The sequence below is a fragment of the Leopardus geoffroyi genome, chromosome C2, assembly GCF_018350155.1.
Source record: "Leopardus geoffroyi isolate Oge1 chromosome C2, O.geoffroyi_Oge1_pat1.0, whole genome shotgun sequence".
NCBI classification, from domain to species: Eukaryota; Metazoa; Chordata; class Mammalia; order Carnivora; family Felidae; genus Leopardus; species Leopardus geoffroyi.
This window is the reverse complement of record NC_059333.1, coordinates 96,500,190-96,521,642: the sequence shown is the minus strand read 5'-3', so window position 1 is coordinate 96,521,642 and position 21,453 is coordinate 96,500,190. Positions and strand designations below refer to the sequence as shown.

General features: G+C 44.5%; 1 protein-coding gene and 1 long non-coding RNA gene across 8 annotated transcripts in view; one reads left to right on the top strand and one right to left on the bottom strand.

The window, feature by feature from the left end:
- MECOM (MDS1 and EVI1 complex locus) overlaps positions 1-18,289 on the bottom strand; it is a 562,907-nt gene extending 544,618 nt beyond the window's left edge. For 3 of the 7 annotated variants that reach the window (XM_045503028.1, XM_045503030.1, XM_045503031.1), the window contains exon 1: positions 17,912-18,274. In XM_045503028.1, the coding sequence (XP_045358984.1) occupies positions 17,912-17,948 (37 nt within the window). In that variant the 5' untranslated portion in view covers positions 17,949-18,274. Of the gene's footprint in view, positions 1-17,911 lie in introns of all 7 variants that reach the window. The other 4 variants (XM_045503029.1, XM_045503033.1, XM_045503040.1 and 1 more) reach the window with 4 other exon arrangements.
- On the top strand, positions 17,649-20,862 carry LOC123611276. Its single transcript, XR_006718520.1, has 4 exons — positions 17,649-17,973; positions 18,546-18,747; positions 19,088-19,150; positions 20,667-20,862. It is a non-coding gene; the product is annotated as an uncharacterized LOC123611276 (long non-coding RNA).
- Positions 20,863-21,453: the final 591 nt, after the last annotated feature.

Here is a 21,453-nt window from a genome sequence, read left to right as displayed (position 1 = left end):
TAATAATATTCCCCACCTCACAGAAGTATGAGAACTAACCTTAATAATGCATGAATACTCAATAATCTTGATTAGTACTACTACTTATTGTTGTTATTATAAATTAGCTTTATTCTACAGACAGAGAAACTGAGGCACAGAGAGGTTAAGTAGTTTGTCCATGGGGACACAGTAAGGTAGTAATAGAGCCAAGACTTCAGCCTGAATAATGTGGCTCCAGAATCTACACTTTTAATCCCTCCCTAGCATTTTTGATATTCAATCACTTTTAGAACTTTTCAACAGCACATTAAATTTATGCAGCTCCTTCCACCTTACACAAGGTTCCATATGTCATAGTATTTTAACGTTACTAGTCTGGAGAAAGCCAAAGCAGAGGTTGTTATTGTTCCTGTCTTATTCGTGAGGATGTTGAGCTCAGAGGGTTAGTGCCCTGCTCAAGAACACCAGGTTAATGAGTAGCAAAGTGGGGACTCAGACCGTCCCGAGTCCTCAGGCAGCATCATCCACCAGAAGAGATGCTCATGGACCTAAAGTATACCAAAATTTCGAGATGATCCCACCCAAGGAAAAAATAAGAGCCTCTCTTTCAAACAAATAGGGCTTAATGAGCTGCAGAGCATTTTCCTGTTAGGAAAGTTATTACTGACTGTCAAGTCTACATAATGAGAGGTTATGATGTGGTCAGGTGAATCAAGTGGTAGTGTTCCACACACCCTGGTAGCAGTCTACAAGCCCCAGACAACACCGCCCAGACAACACCACCAATTCACTTGGAAGGTTTCCTAAGATGCAGCTCATTGTATTAGGTATCAGAGTATTTCCTTTCTTTTTTTTTTTTTAATGTTTATTTATTTTGAGGGAGAGACAGAGACAAAGTGTGAGCAGGGGAGGGGCAGAGAGAGATATAGAATCTGAAGAAGGCTCCAGGCTCTGAGCTGTCAGCACAGAGCCCCATGCGGGGCTCGAACTCACGAACCACAAGATCGTGAGATCATGACCTTAGCCAAAGTCGGACGCTCAACCAACTGAGCCACCCAGGAGCCCCAAAGAGTATTTCCTTTCTTAAGGGTAAAACCTTGGTGACTGAGATTACCATCACTCAAGGGCAGGAAGAGTGATGTGATACAGAGATCATGAGGTCCTTTGAAAGCCCTAGGTGCGTAATGCTTTTTACCTTGACATTTCCCAGCCTCTTCAGATCCATCTACCCAGTATTTTTACAGCAGAGAAACAAATATACAATGCTACTTCATGGGTCAAATGACATCTATGCTGGTATTTTAATACTGCAACATTGTCAATAGGGTGCTTACATCATTAGCATCTTAAGCGTTTAAGCAAATGAGGAGTTTGCTCAGGATTTCAAACTGCACCCAGCAGTCATGATGTTGGATGCACTGATTTCTGTGCCAAGTCTAGTGGCTGGAACATTGGCTTGGACACATATACCCAGCACTGCAAGATGGTTGGTTGGCAAAGAGAATTGGAAGAAAGGGCAGTGCTTTTTATCCTTATTTCTGTTTTACAAACAACAAAATCACATGCTGGCCTGAGACACAAGCCACTTCTCTGAGTTTATGTCAGTCTTTGAGTAGCACTATCTGCTACTAGATAAAAACTGAACCTAAAAGTAAGATGTATCTTTTGAAACCGCACAAACTTCTGTCCGGGCATTTCAACCAGATCTTTGGTCTCAGACCAAAGCATGGGAAGCATGCTCAGACTAAGCATGGGAAGAATAATTGCCCCTATGTGCAGACCCAAGGCTATGGGGCATTCACCCCGACTATCACCTCCATCCTACTCGGTCATTGCAATCAGCATTGCCCTCACCACAAACCAGTGCGATACGCAGACCTTCGGGGAAACATCTCATTGCCCTTGTAATACACAAATTTCCTTTAAACTAGGTATTTGAACGTTCGAAAGATAGCCTTAAAACGCATTAAACTCATGCAAACTTTAACTCTCAAATCTGAAATGTGTATTTTCTTCTGATGTTAGAGGAGTACACATTAAAAAATTTTTTGCAAGAATAGATATGAAATGAGGGTATGCCACTGGTCATGTGCTACCACCCAGACCATTGTGATTCAACAGGAATAAAGCTGTTTCCCTTGGCCCTTGGCCCACTCTACTGAAACCATCTATTCATATGTCTGTCTCTCCCAATAGACTAGAAGTTCCTCAAGGGCAGGACACATATTTTATTTCTCTTTGTATACTCAGTGCCCAACACAGGCTGATGAACATATATTCATAAATATCTGTTTAAATGGACAAAATTATGAGTCGAGAAACCTAACATGTTCTTCTGATGCTGCCACCAACCTAGTGTTTACAGATCAAACACAAAACTCTGCCTCCTTCCATATACAAACGCCTTTGTGCTGGCTTCCAGATTGTGAGGCCAGCTCCATGTAATACGTAGCATCTATAAATGCATTTGACAAAATGATGTAAAATAGAATACTTCTACACCTTAGCTGTTCTGCCCTAGTAGAGAATGAGACAAGCTGAATACGCCTGCCATTCTCTAAATTTCAATGTGCCACGCTTAAAACACTTAAAAATCGTTCTCCTCATTTAGCTTTCTGCTCAGAGAGGTGTTCTCTGTCCACCCTTCTAAAATAAGTCCTGTGTATGATCCCCAGAAAGCTACCTTGCTTTATTTCTTCATACCAGAAGTCATTAGAAAAAGCCTGATTTTGTTTTCAAGTATCTTGAATGAAAACCATATCAACATTAACACACAAGTCATTTAGCGGGGCAGGCAATGACCTCCACATCTGACAGGTATTAAGAGAAACGAAGTATGGTGTTATTTTCAGACGTAAGACCCCAAACACTTTGAATGGCATTGCAGCTTGGTGGGTGTGTGACTTCACAATGTTAGCAAAGTATTTGAAGAGTCACAGGATTCCATATTCCAAGCTCATGAAACCACTTTGTAGTAATTAATAACCAGCAACAGGCACTTGGCAATCTTTGTCTCACATAGCAAACTACTGTCATGGGTATATGTCAAATGCTGATGTTCAATATTTTCAAGAAAGCGAGTGTTTCCAGGATTTTGTTCATCATGCCATATATATACTAGGCACTCGATAGCCATTTGTTGACTCAATTTGATTGATCTCAGTTAAAATATGCTTTGAAAATGTTAACAAGAGTAATGCCCCATGGAACTACCTTTATGCATTCACAAAAAATATATATGAATTTGGAACAAATACTGTACTCTAAGGAATCAAAATTGCAAAGTAAATTAATTCTTAAGAAGATTTATATGACTAAATTTTAATTCCTTGAATGGTACCTTTTCAAATCCAATCTAAAATGTCTAGTATGTTTTTAATCTAATATAATCCAATGAGCTTTAATAAGCAAAGTTGTTCCCAGTAGAGCCAAAACCCAGCTATTCCATTTTTGTAACCTTCTGTGTAAAGGAATGAGCTGAACTAATTTTTTCTGAATTTTTTATATTTAATCAACAACACCATTGCCAAAGAAAACCACTTTTCAGAAGCCTCTCTATCCTGGTTTATAACTTATAATCAAAAACTGGAATTTTGCATCTGATGGGCTTTAGTGTGTAACATTATACTGTCATATTTTTGATGCTATAGTTAAAAGTAAGATAGTTTCCATTATAAAAATTTTCCCATAGCCTGGTTACCAAGTGAAAAACATTTTCCTATAAAAATGGTCTTTCCAATTCATAGATTAAAAATTTATTGTGGATAATTTTTTTAAAAACATCAAGAATTTTTTATTGGCTTCTGATAACCTTCTGTATTCATTAGTCACATCAGTGGTCTTTAAGATGTATATACAGGATAAGGCAGTGTGATAACAATGGACCATGCAAACAAAGAAATTACCAAAAAAAAACAAACAAAAAAAAAACTTGATACTCAAAACCCTTATTCTTATCCAGTTAGAGCTTTGTGGATTGATTTCAGCTACAGCCTAATCCCAGTAGCAGGAGAAAAAATGAAAATTGGGCATAAATATGAGGTCCAAAAAATCCAATAAGCTTGCAAATCACAGATATATGACAGTGGGTCTTAAAAAATATACCCCAGCTCTGGACTTCAACCCTTGGTCCCTCAGGGGGATAAGGGTGCTTGGAAATCTGATCTGTCCCGACAGGGTGAGGCAACCTTCTATGACCTTCCCAAAGCCCCGCTGTGCCAATGGCTCAGAGGCCAGCACACTTCACCCTGAACTGTGAGCTTCCTTTAATTGTATACTTCACTTTCATTTTCCCTTATAGTCCTGATCTGGGGAACTACTCTGTTCTGTTCTGTTCTGAAAACTGGAAACAACCCAAATGTCATCTAGAGAGGACTGGTTCAATAAGATGTATGACATCCCAACAACGGAAGATCTGCTGCCTTTAAAAGAATGTGTTAGATTGATACATACTGATGGGGGAAAGGTCCAAGGTATATTACCAAGTCTTAAAAAAGAAAAATGCAACTTCCTCTAAACAGTTCTAAATCTATGAATATGCCTGTACTAATAAATGCATGGGGGAAAAATCTACAACACATAACACTAAGTGATAAACAGTGGTCATCTGCAGGCAGTGTGTGACAGAAGAGGGAGGACCACAAAGAACTTTCATTTTCCATGTGATATAGTCTTGTAGTTTTGTAATTGTTAGAAGTCTGTATAAATTTTATAATCAGAGGAGTGCCTGGGTGACTCAGTCAGTTGAGCGTCAGACTTGGGCTCAGGTCAGGATTTCACGGTTTGTGGGTTTGAGCCCCACATCCGGCTCGCTGCTGTCAGCGCAGAGCCCTCTTTGGATCCTCTGTCTGTCCCCCTCTCTCTCTGCTCCTCTCTCACTTGTGCACTCTCACCCTCTCTCTCTCTGTTTCTCAAAAATAAATAAACTTTAAAAAAAAGGCTAAATTTTGGGGGCGCCTGGGTGGCTCAGTCGGTTGAGCATCCGACTTCGGCTCAGGTCATGATCTCGTTGATGAGTCCAAGCCCCGTGTCCGGCTCCGTGCTGACAGCTCAGAGCCTGGAACCTGCTTCAGATTCTGTATGTCTCTCTCTCCGCCCCTCCCCAGCTCATACTCTGTTTCTCTCTGTCTCAAAAATAAAATAAACATTTAAAAAACAATTTTTAAGCTAAATTTTGTAATCAGAAAAAAAATGTTTCTAAGATAATGAAGAAAAGACTGGTTAAGATGTTAGGACATTATATAATAGACATACTAAGGTGAATCAAGTCTGAGCACGCATGAGTCTGCAATATCTATGGTTGGGACTTATAAGTCTACGAGCCATTGAAATTATATGAAAATCTTTATGCATATTTGCATTTTCTGGAGATAGGCTCCATACCTTTCATCAGATTCTTGCAAGTGTCTGAGACCCAAAAGAAGGTCACCAACCATGATTCTAGCAGAAACCAAGACAGTTGTTCCATCCCTCCATTCATTTTTGTTATCATCTTATCTTGAAACATTTTATTACTATTTAATTTCATAGTTCCTGCTAAAGGTAAAGTCTATAATCAGCACCAAAGTGTAAAATCCATGGTTCTTAGTCTCTGCCCTTCACTTAAAGAGACTCCCAAAAACCTTAACAGCAATCCTAAGAACAGGATAAAAAGTCGCACCTGGCTAGTCTTGGGGGAGGGGAAACTCCTAACAGGCACTGAAACCCTTAATTGTTCAGGACTTGAGGACAGTTGTCCAAGGCACTAATAGGCTTATTTTCTACATAAAGATAAGGAATTTGTAAAATAGGGGTGGGGAAGTAGGGAATGAGGTATAGGGATTCTGGGGGGGCGGGGGAGGGAGAAGTCATAGTTGCATTTGAATTAAGAAAGCCCCATTGGATGAGTGGGATTAATTTAATCGGCAAAGTAAAACTCAGTGCAACATCATTATCAGCCTTAAATTGTTCAAAAGAGCCTTCAATCATAAATGTACATTAAAAAATACAGCAAAATTCATGTTGCTTTGATCTATATTAATACTGCCTACACTGGGGTTACAATTTTTGTAAAAACTTGGCTTGTGATGACTTGTAAAGGTGACTAACCCCCAAGTCCCTGGGAAATACATGAGTCCACAAAATGTTTCACCATATCCACCTTGACTCCACTGACAGTCTCCAGAATCAGGTCCATTGCAGAAGTTCTATAAACCTTAAGATCAAGTGTAGATCAATAACAATTTGTAATTTAAGTAAAGAATCATAGGTTGTACCTGCACTGGCAAAATGAGGAACATTACTGGTGAAAATTAGGAATAATACTCTACTTTCCAAATGTGCTTTCCAGGTGGTTTATCACTGTCAAAATAGGCCAATTGTGGATTTAGTATGCAATTAAAGTGTCAGATATTCCAGAATTCTAGTGCTGACATTACCTGGCCGTGCAGGTTTTACAGGCAAAGAAATTGAAGGGGTTCACATAATCCACCAAAGCACATCGCTAGCCACCATCACCCAACTGTACTGATATCAGCACTGTGCAAACCAGAAATGGGCTCTCCAGGAGTTCTATGAGTTAGCTAGAAAAATAAGATAGATGATAGATAGATAGATAGATAGATAGATAGATAGATAGAGATAGTGAAGACAAGGATTTTATCACAAAATGCGAAAATGATGGTAAGTGAAAATAATCCCATGCTATTGGAATGAAAAGACATAGAGAAATCGTATCTCCAGGAGTGATAAAAGTGAATCTCATGAAGAAGAGAGGGTTTAAACTAACTCTTAAAGAAGCAATTCGATTTTGAAGGTCAAAGTACAGTCTGGTAGATTTACCGATGAAGGCAACATTGTGGCCAAAAGTTGGAAGACCCAAACAGAAGGCTGGGCTGGCAAGAGAGCAAGAGGAGGAGAATGAGCAAACAAGTTAAGCTGAATAGAGCAGCCTTGGGTAGGGAGACAAACAAGCCTGGAAAGGTAATAAAATAATAATGAACATGTGTTGAGCTCTTACTGTATTTCTGGCACTTTAAACGCATTAGTTAATCAAATCCCCATGTAAGGTAAGTACTTTTAGCTGCTTGCCTCCATTTTACCCATCTAGGAAATGGGGGAGTCAGGATTCCAATCCAGGTCAATCTGAGTCAGAACCCGGGCTCAGAATCACCACATTTTTCTGACTCAAGAGTGGGAGGCCCTTATAGACCAGGCTAAGGAATTTAGGTTTCAGTGTCAGGTGTAAAAATGGGAGCCTGGTTATCTGATAACCCACTGATAATGCCCATAGGCATGGCTTATGACTACTCTAAAGACTCCTATAAAAGCATCCCATGATCTGATGGTTTTTGCAACAAAGTTAACTGATAGTAACAAGCATTTGTTGATCAGTCCCTTGACTATAGGACTGATTTACATATTGTAAAGTGCTCAGTCCAAATTTTACTAGGAGAATCTACTGTATTGGTATTCCATCAACATACCTTGTCCTTTTAGTCCTTAGGACTTAATTAGGACTTGACTTTACCTGTTATTTACCTACCACTTGTGCTAGAAATATAGCTCATGATAATAACCAGAACATGTGTGTTTACTTTCAAATGTCCCCTGAATATATATAAACCTTCCTGCAAGGAGAGCCACTCTTTTCCAATAATACAGTCATCCCTTAAAAACGAACTTCTTCATCTTAGGCTCATGTCTTAAAAATCAGTTGGGTTCTTCAATTACATGTGGACAGGGTGGGACATCTGGACCCTCCTACGGGGCAAGGGTGAACTCTTCCTCTGCTATACCCACAGTAGCCAAATCGCTTCTTCTCCCACTGTGGAAAACCACAGAAAACTATTGCCCAATGATTTACTTCCCAACCCCCAGCCCACGAATCAAAGAATTGGGTTGGGTGAGAATAAGAAAGAATGGTGGCCAGTGGCTATGAGAGAGGGAGCGAGTGTTTCCGTTTATTTTCTTAAGCCAATTAATGATAAAGCGGCATGGAGGGAAAGAAAGACACAACATGGCTGTGAAAAACTTTTTTTCCAGATAAATGGCCAGATATCAGATTCTGTAATAAGTACTTCCACCTATCAAAACACACACACGCATATACAGACACACATGCATACACACACATTAACTTTGGGTTGGAGCAGGGAGATAAGGATCTTAAAAATACAAGATAATATTCAGGAAGCCTTGTGGATATTGTAAAATATTGGAACTTCGAAGGACCCTTGGAAGTCATCTAATCCAGACGTTGCAAACCCAGGGTCCGTGAGACCTAGCAGGGTCCTAGCAGGGTCCTAGCAGACAGAGGTGTTCGGTTAGACCTGCAGAATGTTGTTTGTTGTGGGTTTTTTCCTTTAGCTGAGTCAACATTTTAAAGTAGAGAAAATTTAAACAATAATTCGGGTATGTGACTTCTCCTAAAAACTGCAAGACCCAGCAGCACTGAGCCCTTTATCCAAGTGGCAGCAGTGAGCTGGAACTAAGTAGCAGCTGCCTCCTTTAGACGAGGCTTGAACTCCTGGTTTGCCACAGTCCCCACTACTCTGTCTTGTTCTGGAATACAAGGCTGGGTGTCGAGAATTTAAATAAAATAGGAGATGGATTAGTGCTTACACCCACCTTGCTTCATTCATTTATTGCACCTGCCAATTTCTGTAGGCACTTGAGTTTACAAGCTCTGCTCTAGTCTATTCTCCTCACTTAGAGAAGAGCAATTCAGCTAGGGTGGTAAAGTGACTTACAAAACTCATTGCTTTATAAATAAGATGTTCATTGGGAATGCAAGCTGGTGCAGCCACTCTGGAAAACAGTTTGGAGGTTCCTCAAAAAACTAAAAATAGAACTACCTTACGACCCAGCAATTGCACTACTAGGTATTTATCCAGGGGATACAGGTGTGCTGTTTCAAAGGGACACATGCACCCCAATGTTTATAGCAGCACTATCAATAATAGCTAAAGTATGGAAAGAGCCCAAATGTCCATCGATGGATAAATGGATAAAGATGCGGTATACACACACACACACACACACACACACACACACACACACACAATGGAGTATTATTTGGCAGTCAAAAAGAATGAAATCTTGCCATTTGCAACTATGTGAATGGAGCTGGAGGGTATTATGCTAAGTGAAATTAGTCAGTCAGAGAAAGACAAAAATCATATGACTTCACTCATAGGAGGACTTTAAGAGACAAAACAGATGAACATAAGGGAAGAGAAACAAAAATAATATAAAAACAGAGAGGGGGACAAAACAGAAGAGACTCATAAATATGGAGAACAAACTGAGAGTTACCGGAGGGGTTGTGGGAGGGGGGATGGGCTAAATGGATAAGGAGTATTAAGGAATCTACTCCTGAAATCATTGTTGCACTATATGCTAACTAATTTGGATGTAAATTTAAAAAAATAAAAAATAAAACAAGTTAAAATTTAAAAAAAAAAGGTGTTCGTACACAGGGATTATGGTCTAATGACAACTGGAGAGTATGCACGACTAAATTTAGTGTGTGTGCATTCAATGCCAAAATCAGTGGAGCAAGGTTAAAATTCCAATCATTTTATTTACACAGTGCCCCCTCCCCAAATGGAAGATTCTCCTGTTTTTGGAATAAATGTACTGCCTATTTTGGCTTAGTTTACAGTTTCAGTGTGCCCAAATTTATCCCCAGGGCATGATTTATTGAGAAGACATACAAAATGCTCACTATATATATGCAAATACTTCTAAAAATTAGACTTTACTAAAAAATAGAGCAGAGGGAAATATGTCTAAAAAATTCCTCTTCAGGGATACATGCAACCCCATGTTTATAGCAGCACTGTCAACAATAGCCAAAGTATGGAAAGAGCCCAAATGCCCATCGATGGATGAATGGAAAAAGAAGATGTGGTATGTATATACAATGGAGTATTACTCGTCAACCAAAAAGAATGAAATCTTGCCATTTGCAACTACATGGATGGAACTGGAGGGTATTATGCTAAGTGAAACTAGTCACTCAGAGAAAGACAAATATCAGATGACTTCACTCATATGAGGACTTTAAGACACAGAACAGATGAACACAAAGGAAGAGAAGCAAAAATAATATAAAAACAGGGAGGGGGACAAAACAGAAGAGACTCTTAAATATGGAGAACAGAGGGCTACTGGAGGGGTTGTGGGAGGGGGGATGGGCTAAATGGGTAAGGGGCATTAAAGAATCTACCCCTGAAATCATTGTTGCACTATATGCTAACTAACTTGGATGTAAATTAAAAAAATAAAATAAAATCTTTAAAAAAATTCCTCTTCAGAAAATTTCATGGATACATTGGAAGGAAAATGATAAATTTGCTGAGTGATCACTTTTGACTTAGGTACTTTGCATGCATCACCCCAGTTAACCCTCACAGCAGCCCAAGATGGGTGGGTATTCTTACTCCCACTTTACAAGGAAAGGTACATTCAGAGGCATTCAGTGAGTGGTAGATGACCTGGCTATTCAATCAGGGACCACACCCAGATTCAAACTCTGATGAACACATTTATAGTGTTCCTGAAAGAAGGGAAGGTGGCTTGTCCATGCACACAGAGAGCTCTCACTGATATTTGTATCTAAGCCTGCCCATTGCCAAAGCCCACCAAGTGGTCTATACAAGGACTTTCACAAATGTCATAATTTGAACAACTCTGACACACAAAATTAATTCCTTTAGGCAAGTTCTTGAGCAAGGTTAAGAAAGTCTTGGTTCTTCCTGTTAGTTATAGTCGGTGACCCCTAGGCAGGTGTTTACTAAGGGAACTAGCAAAATCTCTTTTCTAAATGAAACTTCTTCTTAGATTTGTTATAAAAGAATATACAAGCCAAGAGCATGTTTGCTAATGAATAAGAATAATAACTAAAATTAAAACAAAAAGTAATTCAAGAATAAGAGCTTTTGAAGAGTAAGGAATTTGATTAAAAATTCACTTGCTTTTTTTCTATAATGAAACAGTTCCTTAACCACAAAACAGCTTTTATAATAATGCAGAAGAGTAGGGTTCCAAGTAAAACACTCCCCCCATTTTAATCATGGCTATTATTTTTGAAAATGAAAATGGCTGAGGTCATTGTAGTCTATTTTAGGGTTTGCATGAGTTGGTGGCATTTTTTTCTTGGCTTTGAGCTCTCCATGTTACCAACGAACCCTTATGGGTTTTGCTATGTGTCCTTTCAAATCCCATTCTTTTTAATAATGTTTTACTTTATACACATAAATTAGAGTGAATTCCACTTTCTTTCCTAACAACTCCAGATGGGGTCCACACTTTCAGGAGGACTAGAGCTTGCTTTTTTTTTTTTTTTTTAATTTAGCATGTACTTCTTAGAACAAGTATGTTCCTATCTGCATTAAAATGCTGTGGGTGTTTAAATGCTAAAGAGATTAGTAAAAACATAGAATTCATGTAGTCTTTTTCAAAATCAAACTGAAACATGAGGATAGCATTTGTGTATCTACCCTTTCAAACTTATAAAGACAGACACACATAAAGAAAAAATGCCCAGAAGGAAAACACCATCTGGGCAGAGTTCTACATCTACCAAAACCTATGGACTGGGGGAGTCTACAGACAGCCATTTAGGACACACCAGTGAATCTCCCTGTCCCCTATAGGACCCAGCAGACAAAATTATCAAATATCTAAAGACACTACAGTTACACATTCAGGCCTCCCTTTCCATGTGATTAATATCTCACTGACTTTCTGAACTTAGCTTTATTTTTTATTATAATTCGCTATGACAGCATGCAGACCAACCTAAGATCCGTCTAAATAGCGCCTACCCAGCCACAAGTGAGAGACCTTCTTTACAAAACATACATATATACAGTGAAGCTCTGCCTATTAAAATGCCTTAAGCTCTGTTTGTTTGTTTATTTTTCAAAAAAATCAATGTGCAAGCCCAATGTAATAAGATGCTGTAGCTTTTATGAAAGAGGTGAAATAATTTTAAACACAGACACACAATGAGTTTATTTATTTAGAAACTTGTTAAATAGAGTCTGGGAATTCAAATATTCAATGTTGACATTGTACAGAACTGGCCAGGAGCCAGAACCCAGTCTCCAAAGGGACCTATTGGACAAGGAATTCAGGCCTTTCTCTCCTCCCACTTGAGCTAAATAGGTGGAGGCCATTAGTTATACCCACAGCAGTATCTGAACCGCACTCAAATAAGCTGCCCTCACCAGGGCACTTCAAAGGAGGGCAAGTGTGTTTAGCTTTTTAGTGCTGAACTAGAACACTTTTGAAAGAGTTTTGTAAACAGTTTCTTCCTTATGTAGAAACACCTCTGAAGTTTCTTGTATGGCATGTAAGCAAGGGTAATTCACCAGGATTATACTTTTGTTCATTTACTGGAGGAAAATATCATATCAACCTGTGTGCAAATGGGAAATCTGGAAGTAGAAGCCCACTGCTTCTGTCTTCCTTTCTCCCTCTCTTATTTTCCACTCCATTTGTTTGTCTCCTTTCTATCCTCTTCCTCACACTTGTTCTCACTACACAGCCAATTTCCTTGAATATTCTCTAGTAAACTCAGAAGGCCAGAAGAGTGGGAAGGGGGAAATCTAATTTTAGAAAAAGGACCGTGGCAAATGGGGTGGGGAGGGAACTAATGATTCATACTGGGCTGCCCAGCCACAGAGAAAAGCAGACCCCACAGACCTTTTTTTTAGAAAACGCCTAGAGCACGGGTTCCAGCCAAGGAAGGGTTAACCACCACTCCAGAAAAATGTGCCTAGCATCATTACAGTGTGACTGTCTCCTCCGGCCCCGTCTCTCCGCCCCCCACGTCAGCCCTCCCCAGTCCCTCTCTCCCCTACCAGGGAGAGTGAATGAAGGTGTGCCTGCCCCTCCTCACTTGAGTGTTCCTTAACCCCGGACGTGTGTGAGAGAGAGAGAGAAGTGCGCGCGTGTGCATGTGTGTGTGCACCGTCAGTGCAAACCACGCTCGACGGAAGCAGTGGGCCAGGCACGCAGCACTTCTGAGGCTGGAGAGGGCAGAGTTCTGGCCTAAGCTTGGGAGCCAGGAGCTGAGCAGCGGGAGGCAGGAGGTGCGGGGGTCCTCCCTGGGTGAACACGGCCGGCCGCCCCTAGGTTCCTCCCCAGCTCTACACCGCCCCCCCCCCCACTCCTCAACAGAGCCCACTCCCACTGTCTGAGACAATTGTGAGATGAGGGGTGGCAGGGGCTGAGTACCTCGGGAACAAGACTGAGAGCCACTGGCCAGAAGGTGACAAGTCAAGTTTCTCCACTTCAGGGCCGCTTCCAGCAGAGGCAAAAGGGAGGAGGTGCAGGGAGAGAGGGGACCTAGCTAGACGTGCGGAGGGCAACAAGTCAGCTCTCCTTTGCCCTCTTTTGCCCTTCTTGCCCCCGGAGTCTCCATCCTTGTCCTTCCTGCCCCAGGCCACGTCTGCAGCGATAACCTGGCCCCAACTTGCAAAAATGAAACAAAGTAAACTCCCAAACGACAAGATGTTTAAAGGGAAACCGCTTACAGAGTTGGTGCCTTCAACTTTATAAAAAAAGAAGAAAGCAAAAATTGCGTAGAATGACGCGTTAATTTCTATTCAGTAAGCGTCCTACGTGTTGAATGTCTGTCGGCAAAGGAGGCCCGGCCCCGGGTAGTAGGCAGAGGCCTCTGCTTAGAAAGCCGGAGAACTGGGCTACCCCGCACAGACGCGCTCACGCACACTTCCACACACACTCACGTGCACAGCGTCGCCCAGACCTGCGACTTCTCAGCCCCCACAAGTAAAAGCCTGAAAAAGGAGCCCTTCTCTCCAGCCTTCCTGCCTCTGCAGTTAATGAACCATACCCTTCCACAGTGTTTAGGATGGGGTGGGGTGGGGGGATGAAAAGCGTTATTAACCTTCTCCTAAACATAGATTTTTTTTTTTTTTTTTTTTTTTTTTTTGGCGAAACACATCGAAATGCTGCAGGAAGACTGCGCTCCAAGTGCCAAATGCAATAAAGAAGCCCTAAGCCAGGGTAATGGTCAAGTAATGGCAAATAAACCGCCTTCCTAGAAGGGGCCTCTGCCTCCGTCGGGCGAGCGTTTTTCCTCCTCAAAAGCAGTCTGAAATAAACAAGTAAAATATGTTTTTTAAACAGAGCTCTGTATTTCGATTTTTTTTTTTTTTTTTTGAGAGTGAAGAAAAACACAAATAGGTGGGTTTAAAGGGAGTGCAGGCTGGAACCTGGGTGCAGGTTTCCTTTGTTATCTCACGTATTGCTAAGGTGAGGAGTTTAAGCACGTGAGGGAGAGTCGTCATCTACCATACCTATTTAAGAGCCTCTTTTTAAACAGAGATCAAGTGTACAAGTAACAAGTGCCCCCCTCTCCGGGGTCTTGCTAAGCGCATCGCCTTCTGGGTCTTTACGAGACTTCTGGGGGGCCGGTAGCTAAGGGGGGTTACACGTTGCAACTCGTTCGTTGCTGTGATTGAAACCCTGCCGGGTGTCACTTTAAGGAAGTGGGGTGGGGGGGGGGTGCTTCAGTGTTTCGGCTCAAGACAAGCTGGGCAGACCCAACCTGACTTCTTCCCCATCGCCAGGAGAAAAAAAGTTACAACTGGCAATTCTGGCACCGCCCAGGTGCTATCCTAGCTGCCCAAAAAAACCGCTGGGAAGCCTCCCGGCGCTTGCCAGAGTCTGCTTGGCCTTTAGTTTTCTTTTCTTAAAGATGGGAATAAAAGCCAAGGGCTTTAGACAGTACAAACGTCAATCTTCTTGCTTTTCCCTTCTTTGTTTTTTTTAATTAAAAGGTTTATTCCTCCCAAATGATTTGCAACGAATTTATCGTTTTCAACTATTGTGTAAATATATATATATATATGTATATATATATATATATATATATATATATATATATATATATATCAAGCACTGTAAGTTGGAAAATGGGCAGTGCATTCATTCTGGGCTTAACTTCAGTGGGTACTGTCAGGGTCCATGGGATCCTGTACTGTAGGCAAGACCAGCACAGGACTTGGCCACCAAAGAAATTTACAAAAGACAAAAAGAATAACAAGAATCCAGAAAACTGTTCCTATCTGATTTGTTTCCATTGCAGTGTTTACTCTGCATAAAAAAGCATAAAGGTGTGCTTTTTAAAGTAGGCTGGTCACACTGCCTCTTCCTAACCCAGAAAAAGAAAGAAACGGGTGAGACAGAGCGGCAAAGTTTTCGTTGGACAGCACGGCAAGGGGTCACTGACTATCTCCGCCACGCGCAAGGAAACTCACGCACTGCAGAGGGGGAAGGAAATAGCGCTTTAAAATACAAAAAAAAAATCCCTAGTTTGATATGATTTCCTTTATTACCCAGATTGTAACTGAAGAATTGCATAAAGCAGCGCTTCTGCCTGCCCGGGGCAGGCTGCGCGGTGGCAACAGCTGGAGCAGCGCGAGCGGGAACCCGAGGGTCAGCAAGGGAAGTTTGTAAGAGTTCCTATCTAGTTATCAGACAGCGGCGGCGGCATCCTTAGAGACACTAGAGACAAAATGAGTAGGTCTCCTACTGGATGAATGACAAGTCTCATCAGATCGGAAAACGAGGTTCTGTTTCTGGATGTTGAGCGGGCTGTCCGTGCGGGAATGTTTTAATAGGGCGGCGTATAGCTTGGCAATTAAAACAGTTGAAAAAAGTTGCTCAAGAAAATTCGAAGGGTTTTGTGTTCTGCTTTCACTTCGGCGGATACCGGGCGATCAGGCGCAAAGCATTCGGCTTTCATTTCATAATTTAGGCATGGTTAAATAGGCTCTCCACGCCCCCCCCCAAAGCCGTTCTCTCCCCCCCCCCCCAGCCTCCAATCTCTCTCTCTCTCTCTCTCTCTCTCTCTCTCTCTCTCTCTCTCCCCCTCTCTCTCTCACATACACACACACACACACACACACACACACATACACACACACTCCAAACCTTTAGCCGGAATTCAAGCCCCCAGGCCTCCAAGCATATGTACATTTAATTCCTCCTCAGATGAAAATAAAGACATCGGCCTCATTTAAAAGTGAAAAGAAAAAAACAGGACTTCTACTGGCTCTCTTTGACAGTGTCGCAGCTAAGTGAAATGAACAAACATCCAAAAAAGAAACAGATGTACTGATGACCCAAGAGCCCTATATTTAGGTTGATCCCAGAGACCAGGGTGAAAGGAAACGTATTGGGAAGTGGAGGAGTGCTTGAGTGAGGACTGGACGAAGCACTGGAAAGACGCCTGCGATGACACCATCTCGCTGGGCTAGACCTTGGATTCCCACTGCCAAAGAAACCCAGCCCGCAGAGGTGCCGCTGCCTTAAGGCGCGGCTGCTGAGGGGACTTGGAAGGCTGGAAGGCTTGGGGACGTACTTGCTTTTAATATGCAAGAGAGAAGAGGGCGGGGAGATTAGGGATTTTCCTGGGGAGAAGCATCCTACCCACCCCTATCTCCCCTTTCTCTGGTCCACAAGCAAAACAATTAGCTGTTTTCGGCGAGTGGGAGAGCGAACGGCGGCCTGTCCCCTCCCGAGGCTGCTCCAGCCTCGCGAACTGACACCTCGAGGAGAGGGCTTTGGACTGCTAGGGTTTGCTCCGGGTCTCAGCACCTCAGAGTCCCCTTAGACTTGTGGTGGAAGCTTTTGGGCAAACCCATTCCTAACGCCTAGAGTCCCGATCGAGGCTTCCGCCTTTCCAAACAGTGTCGGCTCGGCGGACAATTCCAGGCGAAGTCCCCTAACACTTCTGCGAGAAGAGAGGGGGATGGGGGCCCTGCCGCCCCAGCACTGAACCCAATCTCCCTGGTCCCGCGTGACCAAGGCCGCTCCACGCCGGGCAGGCAGGGGGCGCCGGGGAGGGTGAGTGACCCGAGACCCCGGCTGCATCCAGAAATAGAGCAAGAGGCTCTGCCGCGCGCTCTCAGCGGCCTAAGGTCCCGGCAGCCCGCCCCCTGGGGGTCACTCGGCGCCCGGCCAGCCTGGAGCTCGCTAGCTGGAGCAGGCCCTTTCGGCCCCCTTCTCCTCCGCGGCTGTCGCCGCTGGCTGCGCTCCCTGCACTCCTCACTCTCCACGCGCTCGCGGGTCCTGGCCTCTCCTCACCTGCCCCTGGCTCCGCGGAGCCGGTAGCTCCGCACTGCCTGTGCCCCCCCCCACCACCACCACACACACTGCGACTACAACCCCCACTCTCGTCTCCCCCACTCCCCACCCCAGTCGTCCCGCCGCGCGGCGCACGCCGGAGAGCACCGCCGAGCGCACAGCGCCCACTACCGCAACCGCCGCTCGGCGCAGCTCGGCGCAGCCCGCCAGCCCGCGCAACTTCCAGCGGCCGCCTCGCAACTTTTCCCAACTCCACCACTGCTGCCCGCCGCCGCCGCCACTGTGGCTCCCTCCGAGCCTGCCACCCACCCCAAAACCCAGAAACAAACCAAGGCTCGAAAAAGCTCCCATCCCCAGACCGCCCCCCCATCCCCCGCTCCCCCTCCCATACCCGGGACTAGCTGGTTGGCCAGAGGCAACTCTCCTCCGCCTGGGGGGAAGGGGAGGGGAGGGGGAGACTCTCTCGTCTTCTCTCCCCCCCACCCCACCCCACCCCTTCCCGCTTGCTCTCGCGCGCTCTTCTCCCTCCCACCCCGGTCTTGGCTGCCCCCACCCCCACCCCCACCCCGGGGTTGCCACAGCTGGTCGGTGCACGGGGCTAAGGGCTGCCCCGGCTCCTCTGGCGCCCAAACCAAGAGCGAGAGCGCGGGCGGCCGGGCGCGAAGGCTGGGACCGGCAGGTTGCTGGGGCTGCGCTGCGCCTGCCCTCCGCCCGGGGCCCCGGCGCGAGAGGCAGCTGCGCGCTCCCTCCCGGAGCGCTGGAGACAGATATGCAAGATGGCAGAGGAGGGGGAAAGCCAATAGAAAAGGGATATTGCACCTACTTGTGGCCAGTTTCCTTGCCCTGCCTTTGGATCTCATGCTGTGCCCAGTCCTGCAGCCGCTGGTGTGTGGTTGGGTTTTTTTTTTCTTGGATCTTTTCCTTCTTTTGCTTTCCCTCTCGCTCCCTCCCTCGCTTCTCTCTCTCTCTCTCTCTCTCTCTCTCTCTCTCTCTCTCTCTCTCTCATACACACACACACACACACACACACACACACTTACACACACTCACTCTCTGTCTTTCCCTCTTTCACTCTCTCTCCCTCCCTCTCTCCCTTTCTCTCAATCCACACTCGCTATCTCTCCAGCATTGTCAGTTCGGACACCTTCGCACATGCGCGCTAGACGCCCCTCCAACATCTCAGCGCCGCCAAAAAAAGTTTGGAGCGATTTATCACTTTGATTTGGAGATCTTGTCAGATGGCAATCGCCGAGGAGGCGGAGAAAGGGAGCCACGGGGAGGGCGGCGGGGGGCGGGGAGCGAGCACAGGGAGCCAGAGGGGAGCAGACACCTCGCCCCCAAAAAAGGCGGGGAGGGGGGGGGAAATAAAAAGACTAGGGCAAAGGACTGATTTCGTGTTGGAATCACCTATAAGCCTGTATCATTACTATTATTGTTTTTCCCACCATAAATTGCAGGAAATTTTCTATACATCCACGGAGAAAACAAGAAGTGGGGCTTTTAAAACCTTTTTCCATATTAAAGAACTAGAAGGACAGGACTCTTAAATGATCCAGGAGAAAGTGAGAATCATCCTGAACTTCAGGAAATCTGCCGCCGCCGCTCTTACTGCTACTGAAGCTATTTCGGCTTGTGCTTTCGGAGTTGAAAGTAGAACAAGTAACTGTTTTCTTTCTCGATGTTAAGTATACTACCAATACTTGCCATTCTTGGAACATTTCAGTGGTCTATTCCCATCAAGTAGTAATGATCACCTTTGATTCCCAGGTCCGGGCAGGCTCGGGCATTTAACATCCAAGACCTCCTGCTTCCCTAAGGTCGGCGGTCACCTTCCGGCCTCCCCCACCGCTGCCCCCATCTCCGGTTGCCCCAACTCTGCCTGCCTGCCATTTTCACTCACTTGCTTAAACCCACAACCTTTAGGGTCATAAGAAAGAGGGGGGGGGGTCCTTTCCCACCCTTAAAAAAAATAAATTGTTGGAATTTGCTTTAATTACAGGATTTACCAATGAAGTGGGCACATAGAAATGGGGAAATCCTAAAGGGACCAGCTGTGTTCAAGGTATGAATCAATCTCAACTACGTATAGATTTTCTCTTGGTACAACTGCCTTGCATTAAACAGTTTTGTTCAATACCTTCCATGAGCTATTTATGTCCCCATTAATATCTGTTGCAAATCCTGCCAGACACTGTAAAAGAAAATTACAATCTTTTCAGTCTCTGTGCTGCAACAGTACATCCTTGATGATCCAGTTAGAGGAGAAGGAAAAGAAAAGCAAGTCCTGGGCATGAGTTTAGGAAAGGCAGGGGAGGGGAAGAGAGATCATTGAGAATACCCTGTTGTGCCAGTTGTCATTTATTGTCAAAACTGGGACTGGGAGTGTGAGCAAACAGCAAGTTTCAACCCTAAGAGGGGTTCATCAATGGTTCATAGAATATCTCTGTTTGAGGAAATCAAAATTCAAAGGATCACCCTGGCTAAGGATGCCCACCATTTCTTTCTCCAGAGTTGTGTAATTCTGGGAGCATGTGGCGGTAAGATAGAGGTCCCTGGAGAACCAAGTAAAAGTCCCAAGAGAGACAGACGTGTAATGTCGAAATGTAAGGAAAAAATAAAGGGAGCAAATGAAGTAATTACACAGAGCAGGAGTAAAACAACTTCCAAAAGAGAAGGTTTTGGTAAGCACCAGATGGGCACAGGAGAACTCTATCATTCCCTATGGACTGAAAAGGCAGGTGGGGGGAGGGGGGTCCAATCCTGCTACAATTCCTGTTGCCCTGTGGTGTACTTCTACACAGCAGAGGTGGGTGCAAAAACACCAGGCTCTGGGTACCCAGAGGTCTGTGAATTCGAATTCACTGGCTCTTCTCAGTTTAGATGGAGGAGTGCCTTCCCTCAGATGAACAGTTAAGTTTCCTCAGAAGAAAAGGAGAAGTTGGGGTTGAGAACCATCAGAAAGGTAATAGAATCTCTAGAGAGAGAAACACTAGACTGGCCATCAAGATGTTCACAGAAGCTGCTTCTGATCAGTTTAAGGACTCCCTGGGGACCCTCACCTTGGCCAAAAGACACAGAGAAGGCACAGGAGGATCAGGCCCCACCCATCTGTCAGAACCTCAATAGCCTCTTCCCGCAGGAGGGGAGAAGGAGACCCCTAGGCAGGAAGAGTGCCCTGCACAGTAGGAGGCTCAGCCTTGGACTTTTCATTTCACCTCCTCAGCCCCGGGGAGCTTAAAAAAATAATAAAAAGGAGTTACTATCCTCCCCTCCACTGCTCTCATTAATTCCTTCCATCTCATCCCCACGGGGGGCATATATCCTGGTCCACTCGTGGAGAGGAGGTTAAGAGACGTGCCAGAGAATTTTCTAGGAAACGAAGGTACCACGGAACCAGACCCAAGATTAAATAGAAAACCCACCTGTGAAGCTGCGGTGATTGTTTCTGCTGAGAAATTACAAACCACGTGGCGGGCTAGGGGTGGGGTAGGGGCTCTGAAGGGAACTGAATAGGATATGAAGGACTCAAGAAAATCAAATCTGAGTCTCCAAACTTAAAGATCCGTCAACTTTTCTAGACGGCGAAGGGCAAGAGGATGAGGCGTCGCTGGAACACCCTCCCCTTCTCGTTTTTAAAGTCCCTGGGGTCGCGGCCGCCTCAGCGAATGCCTGGTCTTTCCAAGAGTTTCGGGACACGAGCAAATCCAACCTCTTCCAACTGAAATAATAAACACAAACTCCTCTGTGCCTTAGGGCCAAAGCATTGTGACTAGACAAGGCATCATTCTTTTTGTTGTTTTTTTAGTAAAGTATTCGCAACATCATCACTTTTATTTTCAAACCTGAAAGCTGGGTTTTTCTTTTCTTTCTTCCTTTCTCTCCCTCTCTCTTTTTCTTCCTCATTTGCTTTCTGCCTTGAGTATTAGTTTAAAAAAAAAAAAAAAAAAAAAAAAGCTAAGTTGCTAGTTCAAGTGTGTTTAACCTGATGGAGCAAACGCCCAGCAAGCAGCGGACTGCGCTCGCCGCCTGCAGCGCGGCTTGCCTGAGCGTGCCGACCTGGGCGGGTTCCCACTTCTAAGTACGTGAACCCCGTCAGTTCCACCTGTCCCAAGTCTCAGCCGTGAGACCCAAGCAGGTGACTTTCTGGTCAGCGGCCCCACGGATTCCCAAAATCCTTTGACGGGACATCCAAGCTGTCGCTCGCCCAAGAGACAAGAGGCCTCCAACAAGTTGGCCGAGCTACCCTCGCTGCCCGATTCCCCACCACCCACCTTTTTCTCTTCTCCTGAAATTCGTTTCCTTGAGGGGCATGAGTACCAACGTTTTCTTGCATTTTCTCCAACGGAAACGGGAATCCTGGAAACA